At 35.6% G+C, this 19,073-nt stretch overlaps 1 protein-coding gene across 4 annotated transcripts in view; it reads right to left on the bottom strand.

Annotated features, from left to right (window-relative positions):
• Nucleotides 1-19,073, bottom strand: part of RAPGEF2 (Rap guanine nucleotide exchange factor 2) — a 180,387-nt gene that overhangs the window by 79,399 nt on the left and 81,915 nt on the right. For 2 of the 4 annotated variants that reach the window (XM_027635505.1, XM_027635502.1), the window contains exons 5-7: nt 11,576-11,651; nt 10,271-10,438; nt 7,568-7,585 (exon numbers count right to left, since the gene is read on the bottom strand). In XM_027635505.1, the coding sequence (XP_027491306.1) occupies nt 7,568-7,585; nt 10,271-10,438; nt 11,576-11,651 (262 nt within the window). The remainder of the gene's footprint in view (nt 1-7,567; nt 7,586-10,270; nt 10,439-11,575; nt 11,652-19,073) is intronic. The other 2 variants (XM_027635506.1, XM_027635504.1) reach the window with 1 other exon arrangement.

Raw genomic sequence — 19,073 nt, forward strand, 5'->3', positions numbered from 1 at the left:
AGAGAGAGAGAGAGAGAGAGAGAGAGAGAGAGAGAGAGAGAGAGAGAAAGCTCAACAGAGACAGTTTTGGGGTAAGAACCAAAACCCCTTTGAGACTCCTCCTAGGAGGAGGGGGTGGACTCCTACTTGAGGGGAGTCTTTGAATGCAGCAGCACCAGAGATAGGAGCTGAGAAGATCAAGACGTCCTGGAAGCTGGACTGGGATGTCCAGATGGAATGCAGGGCAAGTGGCCTTGTTCCGCACTCCTGCTGCTGCCACGCTGGCAGTTTCGAGACAGAGCAGAGGAGCTTTGATAGAATGCTTAGAGCAAACACTGAAAGCTGCCCTAAACGTTCTGACTCAGGGGGAGCTTAAATCCCCTGAGGAAGGGACTGCCGCGAAGATCTCTGCACTTCATGATATGACATGGTGAGGTGAACCCTTGTCCCGGCTATCGCAGTTCATGGGGGAGAGAGACCTTCACTTGGAGTCGAAGAGCTGAGAGGAGTGAGAGGAGACCCCCTTGTGTGTAATGGAGAGAGAGATCCAGCTACAGCTACAGCTACGATTTCTGCATTGGAGAGGAGAGACACTGCTGCCCTGAAAGTGGAAAGGATCTTTCCTTCTTCCCTTCTGGACTTTTATTGGAGAGAGAAGAGATTTGATCCAATGTAAATATTGCTTTATCATAGGAGAGATAGTTAGGATTATGTATATAAATGTATTATAATATTTTTGTGTAATGTAATATAATTCCCTTTCCCCCATACTGAGTCTTGTGTTGTGTCTGGAAAACCCCTCTCACACTGGAGTGAGTTGTGGGAGGGGGGGCTTGGACTTGGAAACTGCATTTTTGGGGGTCTCAAACTACGACACCATTATTCACACAAGAGAATACTAACACTTTAACTAGACTTGACATAAAACAAGAGAAGTTTTTTTTCATCATACAAAACAAAAAAAACCCAACAAAAACCCCCCAACAACGAAAACAAACAAACTAACAAAAAAAGGTGAAGGAGAGGTAAAGAACTTACACACAAAACCTTGTGTGTACTCTGCTTTACTTAGGACTTGTTAGCTCTCCTGAACTGAACTGTCACCTAACAAAAGATGCAAGTATGGATAATAGCATTTACACTCAGCAGGATGTAGTCAGGGCACTGTAATACACACATCTAGCCAATTCAGTAAAAAAGGGTTTACACATCACACACTGGATGTGCTCCAGCACCTCAATATCCTCTTTGTAGCGAGAGACCCAAAACAGAACACAGAATTTGAGGTGTGGCCTCACCAGTGCCCAGTACAGGGGGATGATCACTGCCCTGGTCCTGCTGGCAACACTATTTCTGATACAAGCCAGGATGCCATTGGCCTTCTTGAAACTTGGACATTTTATTTTTTCCATGTTTCAATTGTGCACATACTTTCTTAGTTGTTCAGGATATTTTAACTACTAAATTTTTTAGCTTTTTAGAGCTTTGAAAGTCACTCAGTAAACTGATAATTTGAAATTAGTCAAGTCAAATACAAGGTATTACTAAAAGTACTCAGAAACAGAACCTTTCTGGAAAGATTGACACCTAATACTAATAATTTTATCTTGAAGTCACTATGTAAAGCTCAGCTCACATAGCAGTGGCTCAGATGCTTGGGAAAAGAAATTAATTGGCAGCTTCTTTCCATCCTTTAGTGGGCAAATATCCACATTAGGACTATCACTCATGATGTCTGTCTGTATTACAAATACCAGACTTGAAAGGATCTGTATTTGGTATTCTACAAATATAATGCATAGGTAGATCCCATTTCCCCATATGTACTTTATATGCAGACATTGTTCCTACCTGAAAAACCTTATCCTAAAGAGGACATTCCTTTTAAAAATATGTATATGTTTGTTTTTATAATTTTCCTCAGCTCTAATCAAGTTTAAGTGGTGGAAAAATCAACATTTGTATTTAGTTACATTACGCAATGATCAGTTTAGAAAAGCTATGAAAAATTAAATTTTGTGCTGCATTAACAACTTTCTGCTTTGACAACAAACCTCATATTTAGTTTTATAATCTACATCTCAGACAAACAACCTTTTATATAATATAAAGTCAGTAACGGCAATAAAACCATGCTACTCTGGAAAACCTATGCTGTTATTAACCAAAATTTCTCGTGTGTGTGGTCATAAAGTACTGGCAACTCTACAAGCTGTAAATAGTACCTAGTGTCATTAATGTGTCTAAAAAAAAGAAAGAAATATTACTGACACTTCAGTTGCAGAAAATACTGCATAGCTTCAATGAGTTTTCAAATCTAATCACAATTACAAATCCAGTTATGACATCAATGTGAGCCCTTCCAAAGGGAATGGAAGAACAGTAAATCCCAATGGATCTAAGAGTTCTGCAGCAAGGATGATGTAATATATAAAAATAGAGAACTCTGACAGAAGCTGCAAGTTGAGTAAATAACACACTGCATGTCATTAATTTTGCATTAGCTTGCCAGTAGTCATTACTAGAAGGATGATGAACTAACAATTTTGTTTTGCTTCAGGTGCTACACAAAATAAAACTATAGCATTGCTCATATATTAACAATAATACACAATTTAATAATTTGAAACAGTAATAGTCCCTTAGAGCATGGATGAAGGAAGGAAGCTGTGCAGCTAAAAAGGCTGTGCTTTGCCACAACACACAGAACACAGGGATGGGAATTACTTATTGCCCTTACAGCATTACCAGTGGATGTTCCCATAAAGAAACATCCAACTTCCATACAAAAAAATGGTTAATGGGAACCATCCAAATCATCTCAGACATTTCACATTTCAGATAAAATTACCCCACAATTTTTGTAGTGTCTCACTTCAAAATACACCTACATATATAACACAGTCACACACTTCAGGAATTAATGGTACTAGATGTGTTCAAATACTACAAATATAGTAATTTTGTATTACTTCCTAGTATGATGCACACTTTGACTTCACTCCAAATCATGAGTAGATTATCACCATCACAGAATAATTTGTGTGGTTTTGAAATTGCACACTGAATTTTGTAGATGAAAAGCAACTAAACAAATATCTGTCTGGTAAAAGGACACTTGCACTTGGCAATGTTAAGAACTACGCCTCTCTTTTATTAATGGAACAATCAATACAGTATATTTTATTTTCACTATAATCATTAAAAATATTAAATAAATTATTTTATACTATTTTGTTATTAATAGAGACAAATTTGTTTGAGCAAAAAAGCACACATTAATGATGTTAACATGTTTAAAACACCTTTGCATACCATGCTACTTCCCATCAGCAGTACACTGCAAATTTAGGTATGCATAAAATTATGTTTTGAATTACCATTTTTCTCCAGACATTACTTAAATTAATTTGTTTTATAACAAAGAACAGAATGAGTTCAGTTCAATTTCTATTTAAGACAGGTAACATTTTTGCTTTCATTTTGCATAAGGCACACAGCAAAATCTACTCAACTTCCTTCCTCCTTGCTCTTCACATTCTTCCTCTATCTTGAGGAAACTTGGTTACCAGCAAGTTGAAAAATTGACTCTATTTAAATTGATTCAGCTGCCATAACTCATATGAGCCTCTAAAGCCAAAACCTTCAAACATCCTGTGCTCCAAACATTTCTGACGACCAAGCGTACCTGACCTCAGTAGTTTGTTTCTCTGTGCATTTTTTTGCCTTTGTAAACAGACTTGGTAAATGTAATACTTCCAAGGTCAAGGACGCTTAGAAAATTGTTTTTCCCTCCAACCTTTCCATATTCTTTATACCTTTTTATGAAGTCAAGCTTTTAATGTGTCCACACTGTTTTGTTCGTTTCCCTATCAAATAATTTTCTTAGATGTGGTTTGGTTTTTACTAAAAGAAAGCTCTTCTTGTTGTTAATGTGAATACTCATGACTGAGTCTGTTCTTTGTTTTTTGTTTTATTAAGTGATCCTATATTAGAATGAAAGTTCTAGATGATCCCAAAAATCATCAGGAACATTAAAAGCTGAAGCTATTTACAGGCTTAAAAGACTGACAGTGTTCCTTTAAACCGATTTCTTGTGACTGGGTATCTGACAACTGTTCCTACTGGTTCAAACTAAAACAACTGATATTCTACATGTAATAAATATGACTAAGTACACTATTACATTGGCATCAATGTACTATTGAACTTAATATCAATTTATAGTGCCTTAACAAGAAGACACTATATCAAACTACTGCAAAGACCATATTCTCGAGAAGCAAGCACATATAAGGTATTTCATGATCATATGTAGTTTGGACCACGGAAAGACATCCAGCAGTATGTATTTTAAAACATGCAACATAAAAAAACCATGCAGAGAAGCAATGGTATTAGGTTATTTTTTTAACATTAAGCCTCATCCCAAATTATACTGGACATCTGTAACCAAGGGGTAAAATTGAATCAGCTTTTTTGAATTCTCATCTACTATGTTAACCACCAAAAAACACTGTTTGTCGTTTTGGAAACTTCCACATGACTTCAGCAGCCAGACACAGTGAAGAAAGGAAAACAAACAAAGTTTTGCATCAAATTCAGGCAGAAAAACTTAAAATTCATGAGTTTTTAAATCCTTCCTGAATGTAGTGACATGATATGCAGTAGCTTTGTAATGTAATTTTGCAGACAAAGGAAAAGCCAAATTTGTTTCATAGAACAATCTGAACATAAATTTTCAACCCAGGAACTTTAGACTCTTGGCAGACAGTATGAATCCAAATGGTATCAGCAAAAAAGGCTACTTTGTCAATGCTTTGCACTATTAATTTTAAAAGAAGATAGGGGCAAGAAGTTTTCTACAATTTGCTACTAAATGAGTAGGCTCTAATATTTTTTTAAAATAACACACATCAAAAAAAAAAGCTAGGAAAACCCTTCCACTTATTTTTTCAGGGAGTCATGGCTGCAGACAAGACTTGACTCAGCAACATTAGACATGGTTTCATTTCCAGACCTCTTCTCATTTACATTTTCAGTCAACTCCTTCAAATAAAATCCAGAAGGAAGACTTGTCTGCCCTAAACACATCTCACAACGGCTGTCTCAAAGTAGTGCGTGAGGATAAAATTGTTACATCCTTGTAACTGGAGTGGAAGCCAGAGTTATTGATGGCTCCATGCCTACCACTCTTTTCTTTCCAACACCGGATAAACGGATTGTCACCTCACGTGAATCTCAAGCTGAATGGGATAAGAAAGGCTACTAAAGGCAGAGATCCCTTTTGCAGGGATTTCAGCAGCTGGCTTTAGCAAGCCTGGCTGAGAATGAACTAGCAGCAAATTTCATAAGCCTGTTAACTAATTCAAATCTAGACAGATTATCACAGAGTAAAACACCACACATAATCCTACTGTTCAGCGCTCTCTGCAGGTGCTTCAGCATTATTCTTGCAGGCCTACCTGCATATCTTTAACTATACACCAGTAAGCTTTGATACTTTGCCTTTAGCAAAGTAAAGACTACAGTACAGACTAAAGCCCACATCGCAGTTTACATACCGAGTTTAGACAGGCATAGACTACCACAAACCAGGGAGTTACAAATTACTACTCTATACCACTGAAGAATAGCACCTTATTTTGGACAAAGTTATTTTTCCTTTATGAACTTGTATTAATTTACACTGAATATGTCATGCATTATATACAGAATAACCAGCTTAGCAACACTCAGACCGAGCATGACTAATTTTTCACAGATGTACTGAAGCAGCCACAAAGTTTACCGGCAGTAAGATATTACAAGGAAATCTGCCCTTTTTTAAATTCACTCCTCAGATGACTATTTAATTTTAAAGTTTTAAAATCAAAATAAAACAAAAAACAACAAACAGTCTAAAGGCAGAAAAAAAGCCATGTAGGTTCTCAGGAGAATGGGTCCACACTCGATTCAGTTAAGTTGCTTTAAACAAGGGCTTTGTACAAAAAAATGAAGTAGCCTGAAGTAAAGATACACACAGAAATAAAATCCACACTCAGAAATTAAAATCCAATTTCTACTATTAAGTAAGGAGGTCTTAATACTAATCTAGTTAAAGACAATTTCTCACACTTGAGAAGCACAAGGAAAAATTTTCTAGATTCAAGTGAGAGCAACTCAAACTTGTCAGTATTTTTTTCTTTCCTGAAAAAGAACTGATAAATTTTACCAAACTACAAAAGGTGGTAAAAAAGATGCAATTTTATCAGGCTGATAAAACACATTTTTATTTCCATATACTACGAAGTTTCTATTTTCCTTACCCTAGAAATCAGCAATCCTTGTTCCAAAAGTAACATGCCTAAATATGATATTCAACATCAGATTTCACTTCAAATGATCCTTCAAACATTACAGTAAGTTATTAAAACACTATGAAGTATTTCAAATGCCTATCATAATCTAAGTAGTACAATATCACTCCTAAACACAGTATTTTAGTAACCATTGTGCCACTGAAAAACTGGGGAGCACTGATGGTAATACATATTGAAGAAAGAGCAAATTTCAGCCTAGAAATCACTCGTCTATGATACTGGAAACATACTGAAATTTGAACCCTCTTAAGTGTTTTAGATAAAGGAATTTGACAATGTGACACAGGAGGACCTTTTAAATTAAACATATTTCCTGATAAAATAGCAGAAGAACTGACCAAAGTAATGTTTGAGGAAAGGGAGACTTTTTAAGCTAAAAAAGTCATTTTAATTTGCTTTCAGCTCTATCACAAGAGATTTATCAAGCATAACAGTGGGGACATTTAACAGTTTGACAAGACACATTCTTATCAAACATTGTGTTTAATGGATGCTCAGTATTTATTCACTTTGGCATTGACAAATGCAACTGCAAATGCCAGTTAAGTTTAAAAGATGCCACGCAGATCTTCATATTACTTTGAGTGTATTTGAGGTCTGATATCAGGAAAAGCCTCTATATTTTGTTTGGTTTGGTACCATTCCAAGATGCTTGATTTATTCAGGCACATTTTTCTCCCTAGCTTGGCAAGGCCGTCTTTCAAATAATAGCCATTTATGCATACTTTGCTAGGAGTCTACAAAATCCAGCCTCTTCTTACTGAGTCTTCTTACACATCAGAATGGAAGACAAGCAAGAAAAATCATGACAAATCCTTTTTGTTGCTTCTTTAGTGCTCATCTTGTCACACTCCGTTTCCCTCTACCGATATACTAAAGTGTTATAGGGGTCAATTTTTTAAGTCCTCTGTGTCATGAAAGAGATACTTAAGTAAAATGTCTGTCAAACACTAAATATTTTATATAGACCCTTTGCTTATACTTGTCATTTCCTACAAATCACAGGACATCAAAGCAAGGAAGGTCAGTCAAGCTGGGCAAGAGACATTGTGCTGTCAGTAAATTTCGTGTTTACATTTGTATTTTTATATCATAGTGAGATTGCTGAACTAACAAAGCAAAGGCTATGAGGCAATTTTAGTCATAACGTAGCATCAGTATTATGATACCACACTGCAAACCCACAAGTAAATTGTTAGTGGACCATACACAGTAAGTTACAATACCTGAGGTTTAGTGCATTCCTGTGAGCCAAAATGAAATGAATGCCATATAGGAGGAAAGGAAAAGATGAACATTATCAGACATGCCATAGTACATTCCACCACTATGAAGATAATGTTAAAATTCTGTTAAAGAGGGTCCACCATCCTCCACAAGTTGTTTCTATTGCAGAAAGCCATGCCACAACTGAGAGCACTGCATTTCATTTTTAATTCTTGGAAAGCACAGCCATGCATCTGCATTTAAGATCTACATTTCACTCTATGTTTTCATGAAGATATAGAAAACTTTCTTCAGAAAATACTGTTTGAAATTTCTGAAGAAAAGTATTCAGAGATTACTGTAAATAAAGCATAATAATTTATCAACAATAAAAATAATAATTCCACATGCTAACTATGGATTTAGGGTAAAACAAAACATAAGAAAATTATACATTGTGAAGACTTTGAGAATGCTATCAAAATGGCTTTATACTTTGAATCTTATGTACATAACACCTAAACCAGAACACACCCACACGGAAGAGCAAACCTGAAAACAAACACATCATATTAAGCCTCTTTCAATTTGACTTTAACACATTATTTACTACAATATCTGAACCTCTGGGTTTTTTTTAAATACTTCTTTCTTTATTTATCCAAAATTAAGAAGTAGAAACAAAGATGACACCCTGACAGATGTTGGTGAAAGAATGTATAGGCAATAAGTCCACAGGATATGTGCTATGTTTCAAATTACTATGTGTTCCGAAAAAAATCCTGCTTTTTTCAGTCAATTTTTCAAGAAATTAAGACCAAAAAAAACCAAGGTCAAGGGACATAAAATATGAATGGAGAAAAAACAGTGTAGCCTGTAAATGTATGGAAAAAACAACAGAAATAACATTGCTAGTAGAAGTGAATGAGAGAATAACGTCTACAAGATCACCAAATACTGTAAAAATACGAGGAAATGGATCAGTGTGAAGAGTCTTGACTACATTTTAAAACTCATTTGAGCTTATTTGACTCAATTTGCTTTGAAAAAAAAATAATAAGCTCGATCATATGCATCATATTACACTTTGAAAAGCAACATTTGACTGTAACTGCTGAAAATTTTAGAGTTTATTTGGCAATCTCTTCCAACTCAACATGAAATCTTGCTCGCAGTGAATTCCCAAACACATACACAAAGCCATTATGAACTTGCACAACAGAACGGCACATGATGGACTTCTGCTCTTAGTACCAGTTAAGCTTACAAAAACTCATCAGGCGTACCTAAAGTGAAATTTATACAACAGGCAAGCTCCTGTGAATGCAAATGGTACTGTGTAATCTAAACACTGCCCTTCTAGAGGTAGGTACAGATCACACTACAACTGCTTGCTAAGCACAATGTACACATCTAAATAATATGGGCAAAAGCAATTCTTCCTGTAACTCCTATAAAGTACAATACCAAAATTATTTTTTTTTTCCAAAAACAGGTCAGTAAAATGTTTTATCTTCAAACCAAATGAACTGGTTTAATCCATATTAAATTTGGAGGCAATTAAAACTGCACTGAAAATTAAACCATTAAAAGCTGTTGTATAAACAAAACCAAATTGTTGGCATAAAATGTAATTATTCAACTCATGAAGAAAAGCCTGTATAATTAGCAGATGTAATCAAACATCTACACGCTTACAGACACACAATGAATATACAGTGAACTGGCAAACAAGTCAAGGAATAAGGATGAAGGAAAAATTGAAAACGCCTACAACTGCCCTGTATCGAAGACAGTATTTTAAAAACGGAAGTATTTAAAAACTAAAGTTCTAATGCTACAAATTTATATGTATATGGTTACATCGTGAAAAATTCAGCCCAATGAACTCAATGAGATTAAATATGCACAAATTTATTTATGCCCATGCCTTTACAGTCCTAGCAGATTTAGGGCCTTAAAGAAATAAATAATAGCCAAAGACAAACAGCTTTTCCAGTATTTTCCTCACAGTTGAAATCAATACCAAGCAAACATATTAATCTAATAGAGTTTTTCTCAGTTTAAAACCCATATAAAAAATTTTATAGAATAAGTTTTAATTATTAGTTTATTTTCATCTCAAGAGAAAGCCTGGAAACTTTCAACATCTATAGATTTCCCCCTCCCTAAAAGAGCAATCAATGACCAAATGATTTCTTTGATGACGGGTCAACTATGTAGCTCACTAAAACCCAAGTATTAAGGGCTGACACCAGCATAAGTTAATTTAAATTTAAGTTCTGGATACCAAAAAGAAATGAGAGATCTAATCAAAGTATTTGGTGTACTGCAATGCAGCACAGCCCTTTTCGGGTAACACCTGTTATCATATACAGTGAGTGCTTCACTAACTGACCTTTTAACACAGTACACTAAACTAATGCTACTGTAAGTTAAGAGAAAAAGCAAATGAGAACAGAATTGCTTTCACAGTTTCCCATAATGACTGGAAAAAATAATACATGACATTCACAGTCAGAAACACACATTCACCTCTGAACTAAGATGCAAGCTGCACACATGTTCACTACTGATGGAGCCAAACTCACATTATTTTAAGGGGAAAGCTCCCTACAGAAGCACACTTTAAAGATACCAGCAAGTTTAGCCATTTTGATTGTGTTATTTTCAGTAATTTTCATGTGTCTGTTATTTTTGAACAATAAATACAGATAGCTTACCGTATGGTAACCTCTAGGTAGAGGTGGCTTCCCCACAGGATAAGGGTCAACAGTATCAATAATTGTTTGTCGTTCCCCTTTCTGGTTGATTTTCCTAAACCTTCTTCGAGACTGCCTGTGAGATGCTTGACGCTGAAAATATGCCTCACTTTCTTCCATATAATCAACCTACAATAGATGCAAGAGAGGGTGTCATTTCCCACAAAAAATAAAAATGTTTCTTGTTTGAAACAATAAATCCTACTTTCAAAAACAGCAGCTAGCTTTGAAAAAAAATATTATTACTAAAAAAAAAAATATATCAACATTAGTACGAACAGCATCACTGAGTATGAACACTTTTCTAAAAGGGTAGAAGAAAAATTCTCCCTTTCTCACCCTCTTCTTACACTTGGCACAAATACAAACATTTCACCACTCAATATATTGCAGAAAGAAAACTGGTACACCATTAATATTGTTGTTATATTTACTTTTACAGATTTCTTGTAAAACTATACTTTTCTTGTGCTAGCAAAATACCAGAAGAGTTTGTAGGTTTGTCGGAGTTTTTTTAAGCTGCTTTATTATTATAGATAAGCAGAGATGCTTTGAAGCATTAATCACACGTTAGCTTAAGTAATTAATGTTTGATTGAATTAAATATATTCTCAGCCATCTGAGGTTTTTAAGTCTAAATTTGAACATTTTTAAATTCTGCCAGCTTTACTGGGTGAAGGGAAGGTTATTTTGCTAGCAACATCTGCTATAGTCCAGTGGCAGAATAGCATCGTCTTTGAGGTTCCTGCCAGCTCAGGATGCCTCATCTGAACAAATACAGAATCAACAGGCTAGATTTTTTATTAACAGATCAGTTCATAATACAGGCATGACAATTATCTAAGCCATACAGAGATGGCTTAAATATAGACTGTGATATTAAACATTTTTTCCTAAAAAGTGACAGTTTATGTAAAACTTGCAGAAGGTCAGGAAATTGTGGTATAATTTGAGGGCTGTAGAAGGTATTAGGTTACTTGTTTGTTACCAGTTTGTGTAACTCACAAGTAAAGGGAACAGTTTCTTGTCCCAGTTTTATTCTCTAAAAGTATACAATTTAGTTGGTTGTAGCTGTGTGAACGGCTGTTTTTATCACTCAAACAATGTAAGTATGTAAGCAAAGAACGGCAAGAAAGTTATGTATGAAATCTTATATTTATTACATGATCACATGCAAAAGAGAAAACTCTAAGTTGTATTGGAAACTAAAGTGTTACTAACGCTGGTCTGTAAACTTTGAAAGCAACTGAGTGAAAATGTTCTTACCACAATCATTTCAGATGGCTCTAGAACAATGCATTCACATCCACGCCTCATGCTCCCAGCAGAACGCTTGCCAAAACTGAAGAACAAAAATATTTCAATTATAAAAGAGATCTGAGCTCTAGCACAATTAATAAGCATATTTACATCTTATCCAGATATTGCAAAGTAGAGAAAAAATGTACATACCTCTGCACAATACAAGTTTCATGTGTATGTCCTTCGATAATGTCCTTGGGTATCAGTTAATTAAGACCTATTTTGTATTTACATAGTTCCCTAGGAGTATTTGCTAAATAAGTCTATTAACATTAAAACAAGTGTCAATCAAGAGCTGTCTACTGAAGAGGCATAGTTGATTCTGAACTACATTACAGAGTTTGATCTCGTATCTTCTGACATTACAGTATTAAGTTACCTAAGCTATCTGCATTTCTATAACGAAAGCTAGTTGGAAGACCAAGAAAATAATTAAAAGGCTGATCAACTTCAATTAACTCTTTTCCACTTAAAATAATAAAATAAGGAACATGAGTGTATTCCCAAACTGAATAGATGAGGACAAAAGGTTGTTTTGCCCTTTCATGACACATTCCCACTGCAATGCAATAATTAAACATGATACTATTTTGTTTCCTGCAGGATAAAACAGAAAGGCTTTTTAATTTTAGTTTCTGGAGTGCTCTGCCTGTGTTAATGAATGTGTGCACCTGCAGGTTTCACTGCAAAGAATCCTCAAAATGCAGATGTAAAGGTGGAGTGCAGAGAACCAGTACATAATTCAGTGAAATACAGAACCTTTAGAGTTAGATCCTTAATCCTACACCATCGGAGTAAAAGAAAGGTAGCCAGGTAAAGTTTGTTTATGGGATATGTGATTCCTCCTCTGAGTAGGAATGCCAGGTCAATGCCAGACCTTTCCCATCGCAGACTGCAGGGCAGGATAGACAACAAAATGAGTGGAACCTCAGGACCCCGCTTGTAGTTTGCTGTAACCAACCTACGCTACAGTTTGCAAAGAGCCAATATAACCATTTAGCCTTTCCCTTTCTTCAATTGCCACCATGCAACAGACATGGGAAACCTTCCTATCTGAAGCCCACAGGGCAACAGCTTAAAAAACAAACCAGACTCAGTGAAATGGTAAAATCTGAATTTTAACCAATCCTGTAATGCACAGTCATGGTAACACAATGAAGCAATAATGTTTGTGAGAGGTAACTTTTTTAAGCTTTATTTCATATCCCATTTGGAACAGTATATCTAGCCAGTTCATATCTATGCTCCTGCCCCGCCTGGCGATTAGTAGAAATGAACAACTTAACTCACTACCCCAAAGGCTAATCTCTTGACAACAGCACATTTATAGGCTCAAAAAGAAGGCAGTCAGATATTGAAAAGAAATGCCAGCTGTGCTTATTCATCAAAATAATAATCGCATTTAATGGTACATGGGACTTCTACAATAGAAAAAATTTTCCAGAATACTAAGCTTCTTGAAAAGAAACATTCAATAAAGAAGTCTCTGGACAAAATGCTTATTTTCCTAGAGGCAAACACATGGTTCCTCCTATAGTCCAGCAACAAAACACAGGGTTCTTTACTCTACAATATCATCTTGAATTTTATACAATTTCAACTACTCTTAAGGACATGAGAAAATGAAGCCATTATATTGATTCATTAGACTGTTGCAAAAGTGGCAAACTTATATTTTGGTCAATAACTGGATCCATACACACAGTTTTTCCTTAAAAACAGAAAGGAAGAGGAGAGAAAGCAGAAAGTAAGTCAACTCATTTATTGAAAAACAGCAATGCAAAAAATGGTGATTAGGAAGTCAACTTATTTGATATTCTAATTGGAAACAAACACAAATATTCTTACCACTTAGAAAACACTTATTGCTGTATTTTTTTTGCCAACCCATTTTTCTAGTCTCACAGTAAGTACTCATTTCAACAAAAAAAATGTATAAACACTTTTCCCCTCCACCATGTCTTTTTCCTCTATTGCTGATCATAAGTATCAACTTTAAAACTTCTGTTTGTTGCTAATCACTGCTGACATGCAAAAGTTTCAAGTTTTAGAAAACACAGTAAAAACAAAAAGCTGTGTTATGGATGTGCTTCTCTATTCTTGAATAACTCGTTTGGATTTTACTCTTCAGCACCAGGGAACAGGCAGTCAACATATTAAGACAGAAGGCATGCATTCAGTTAGTATAAAAAAAATTCTCGATTTCTGTCCCCAGTAACACGATGGTTCTCACAGCAAATAACCATGTCATTGTTGTACTGTTCAGATTCCTATGACAGCATGAAAATTATCAGAGCAGACAGTGCATCACATGTATATATTATCTTTGACCAAAGATCACAAGGCACTTCAGGCTCCAAATAAACTCTCTAATCTTTGTGAAGTATTGTAGGAAAGAAGACAAGTAAATCAAGGCATAAGAAAGTTAAATGACCTTTCAAGCGTTGCAGTTCTCAGACTGCCACACCAGCTAAACCTCCTGATTTCCAATCTCTGTTGAAAATTCATCACCAGTGAGGAATTCACCTAATCAGTGAAAATTAGGGAACTCTCGTCATTGTCCACTACACCTGGAAACTTCAGAAGTGTCCACCTCTGACTGTGGTAGAACATCCATCACAGTATTGTATGCCATCTGTTGAGGAACCACACTTCAATACAGGTTTTTGTGTGACATGCAACTCTGAGAAACTCTGAGAAACTACTGGGATCTTAGAGCATTGACAATCCTGCTGTTTCAATTCATAAGACTGACGACAAATGTCGTAACTGAATTATTTTGTCAGAGTTTCACATGAGCAAAAATAAAAGACCAACAAAAAAGGACTTCAGTGTCATTCTACCTGAAATCCCCAGCTGTGGTAACTAGCCACTCAGTAGAGGAAGCCACTAAACAAACTTGATTTTATTGAAAACAAGTTATTTAACACATCAGCAAGCAGTAAGAAGAAGCAAATATCCAACACATAATACAGTCTGTTTACTGAGCTGATAAAAAAGCCCAAGTTGAAAAGCCTTTTGTAAAATTCTTCATGATCAAAACGCTGAGGCACTGGAACAGGTTGCCCACAGAAGTTGTGGACTCCCATCCCTTCAAGTGTTCCAGACCAGGTTGGATGGGGCTCTGAGAAACCTGGTCTAGTAGAAGATGCCCCTGTTCATGGCAAGGGATTTAGAACCAGCTGATCTTTAAGGTCCCTTCCAACCCAAATCATTCTGTGATTCTGTGAAATACCAGGAGAAGAACTTCATTCAAGGGACCACAAGCCACCATGCAAGCTGGCTTGAGGGATGTTAGGTATCACACAGGAACAGTAGCACCAAATAAAAGTTTCAGTGGAAGGGCTGACATTATCTTCATAATATCAGCTCTATTTCAGTAACTTTGACTAGACAATGTTCTTTACAAAATTTTGATGCCAGACTTCCCATAGGAAGTGAGTACGACTACCCAGACTTCTCACAAAACACATAGTCTACATGAGTACTGGCTAGCCAAAATACAATGTAGAGAGCCTTTATTAGCAAGTTTCAATGGACCAGGGATTTGACAAATTTACTCCTTCCCTCACTGTAGAGTGAGATAAGCTTGTGGATATATGACCCCACTCTGAAGCTTAAGCTTAAACCCCATTTTTGTTTTTAAAATGCGTAAAGAATTTTACATAATATACACTTCACATTTAGTTGTGTCACTTAAATCAGAATTGTCTTAATACATCTTCCTACCTAAACCTTATTAATTTCAACTCCTAAATATAGCTTGTTTAAACTAAGTCAGTGATATACCTGAAAGAATCCTAGATTTGCAACTATTTTCTCTAAATCAGTGATGTGCATAAGAGAATTTCACCAAAGGAGGTTAAAGCAGTTTAAAGTTATCTTTCCAAATGTAACTGTCAATATGGGATGCACAGGTTATAAAAGTAATTTAGAAAGCCAGGAGGGTTCCCTGGTCAGGACATTGCTGCCTCATCTAAATTTCCCAAAGAACCTTGTTTTGCAACAGCTTTTCTAACACTTTTCTTCCCTGCTACCACATAAGCTCTGACTTGAGGTTCCCCAAGTATTAAACTTCACAGATGCTCTCCCCAGTACCTGTCCTAGAGGTAAATTCACTTCTGGAGTCCTTTTCTATCACAGTACTTGTATTACATATTGAATGTATGATGGGAATATAAATCTACTGCAAATAAAACAAAAACAAACAACAACAACAACAACAACAAAACCCTAACAATGATATACAAAACAATGAATCCATTTTACAGTAGACAGGTGTTTTCCCCAAGCAACTGCTCCCTAACTACACTATTCCCCTAAACAATTGACAAGTCTAATTTTCCACTTGACTATTCAAAAGCATTATTTCCAAATAAATTCATTAATACTAAAAAAAAAAAAAAATCTTTTGGTCACTCTGTGTATTAAAAGCAGATATTTTAATTCATATCAGTCATTTACAATTTCAATTCTAAAGCATTTTTAAATTGAATTTACACTGACCGTAGATGACAGTTCCCTTCTCCATAAGTATACTTTACTACATCTGTATCTCAGCTTATAACTCATTATACTCAAAACATACACAGCTAGCTAAAGAACAGATGTATTACAGTTTTCAACATGCTTGTTAACAGAAGATGAGTTTTAAGTGAAAGTTAAGGGTTTCCGTGTTTCCCAAGTTTACACTTTCAGTTTTCATTAAAAAAAACCCAAAACTTTACTATTATAAAAATACAATAGTACAAATATGTCAGTGGCTAACAAAAAACATGAGAATAATTTAAGATCACTGTCTGCATTTATTCCTCTTCAAATTTAATAAATTTACTAATAAAACAAAACATAAAGTACTTCAATTAAACTAAACATCTACAGCCACAGGCAACATAGGAATTTTTATAAGCACTTACACATAGAGAAAGCCAAAAACTTGCAGGTATTGAGGGTAACTCATTCTATTCTTTCTATTATCATCATGATATTGGAGGACAAGGCAGTTTTCTCCAGACATGACCCATCCATTCCCCCAGGTCCCCAGACATACTTGTACACACACATACAGATGCTCTTTTCAAAGCTCGCAGGGAAGGCAGCAGCTACTGAAGAAGGAACATTTCCTTATCAGCATTCTGCCCTGTCCCCTCAACCTGGGCCTCCACATTCCTGCTTTCACATCAACCCAGCTCCCAAATGGAAAGTTATTTCTCAGCACTGGAATGCAAACATATTCACCAAAAGCGATGCAGAATCTGAAGAAAACTCCACTGACAATGAACACCAAGAAACGGGTTTTCAGTGTGAAGACCTTTTCCTCCTTCCTCTTAAAAATCAAAGATCACTCAGAGAAAACTCAATTTCACTAGTGACAACTATTTTGCAAAAAGGACATAAAAAAATTTAGGGTTTCCTCTATAATGTTGTGTTCACTTTGATTTCTTTTGATATTCACCACGTTGCATTAGCTTAAAGTTCTAGTAAAACCACATTTAAGTCTCAAAAAGAAAGTTCCACAAAGTATGGCCACCTTTATCGTACACATTCTTCAACACATTTTTAAGTGCAAAATATTGTTATAGTTTCATGTACATGTAAATGCAATATTTTGAACACAGTTACTGGTTGAAAATAAAACCTATTTAATTGGCAGTTCCTCTCAATCAAAAAGTATGTTCTATTTAGATATGTTCTAACAAAAGGAAAAATACAAGTAACACATTTTCTTGTTTCTCAAATTCTTAGAATTTTCTAGAGTACATGTATGCAAGGAAATAAGTTCTATAGAGATTTTGATTTTTTTGATAAAAAAATTTACAATCTAATTAAAGTAGAAATGCAATGCATGAATATTGCAACAATTTATGCCAGAACCCTAGAAAACAGATATTCAAAAACTTTCTTTGTTCTGAAGTTCTCAAATGGTATGTCCAATGGGTTTTAGATTACTGCTGTGCAATATTTGCCAATGCAGAACATCTAAACATACATGGAGATTAAAGTAAACATTATCCCTCTCCCATCTTCACTAAAATCAATCCTTATCTCTTCAAGACTATAGATAAATAAATCTGTAAGCACAAGTCTGTGCATAGTTGAGTTCACTTTCTCAAGTTTTTAATAAATTCATGATAAAACCAAATCTTAAGTTATATAAACCCAATACTTCCAAGCTCTTTTTGTGAAAATTACATTGCTTCAGTTGACATCCACATTTAGGAGAATCATAGAAAACTACCAAAGTGAAATACAGAGGTATTGCATGAAGCATATTTAGAATTTGAAGTTATGTAAGCTGAAGTGTCTTCATTTGCTTTAGGTAGCCCTCATCCTAAAAATGCTATTGCTACCATCATCGTTTACATTCAAGTACTCTCTACTGCATTTCCCATCTTCCCTCTACCCTCCACTTCTCAATCTCAGAGCAGAGAGGAGTCTCTGTTCATTCAGATGGATCATTTGCTGCATGTCCCACATGCACATGCCACTTGTCACAGCAGTGCCATGACCTCAGCCATGACAGGTACTTGCTTTCCATCACTGCATTTTCTGATGACAGAGAAGCAAACATGAGCAGAATGTCTGGTGTCTGACAAATCCCCAAATCAAGTCTAATGTAATAATCAACATTTAACTTAGAACATCAAAATGTGTTAGATTTAGTTCTAAAGCAAACTAGTCACACTGAATTCTTGGATGAAATATAGAGCAGTATTTAGTAGATGTCTGGATGGGGAAAAAAATGGGGACTATTTTCTATTTTCCATTTAGGGAGATAATAGGGGATTCGGTCAAGTTCCTTCTCATGTATGTTTTTTTACTAAAAAACATCACATTTCACTTTGGTATGTCCAGATTAGAATGAAAAACATGAGTACCTCAATATGGCTTTTTCTAGCCAAGCTGGGTTTAGCTGGGTTTCACATCAATGTGCTGACCTCCACCCAACTCATCCTTGCCAGGGATGAAAAAGAAGAAAGTAACAATTTAAAAGCTCGTATACATGCATAAGCCATTCCCAGAGGAATGCTTAAGTGTTCTGACGAAAACTAAATTTGGCATGGCCATTTCCTGACCCCTCAGAAAAAAAGGTAGAGCCTTTCATGCATGCAGAGCCACTCCACTGCAAACAGCTCTCCACTGGGGATGATGTAAGGAGGGAAGGCAGCAGTGGGTTTCCCCCCACTTAGAGCTGGACACTGGAAACTATGAAATCAAGAGTTTGTCAACTAAAAGACAGGAGATCATTATACAGAACATGAAATTAGCTGATAATATAGGCTGACTTCTCCAATTCTCATGTGAACTAGTGTCTGTCTTTTAGAAAAAGCAAATAAAGATGCAAGTGAAACCCAAACTGCTTTTGATTTGTAATAACTAACATTCCTAATTAAAATGTGGTGGTCATTTTTTCCTACGTATTTTTTCCTACGTATTTTTTCCTACGTATTTTTTCCTACGT

Source organism: Corapipo altera, unplaced genomic scaffold, assembly GCF_003945725.1.
Source record: "Corapipo altera isolate COAL_440 unplaced genomic scaffold, ASM394572v1 22b, whole genome shotgun sequence".
In the NCBI taxonomy this organism is placed as follows: Eukaryota; Metazoa; Chordata; class Aves; order Passeriformes; family Pipridae; genus Corapipo; species Corapipo altera.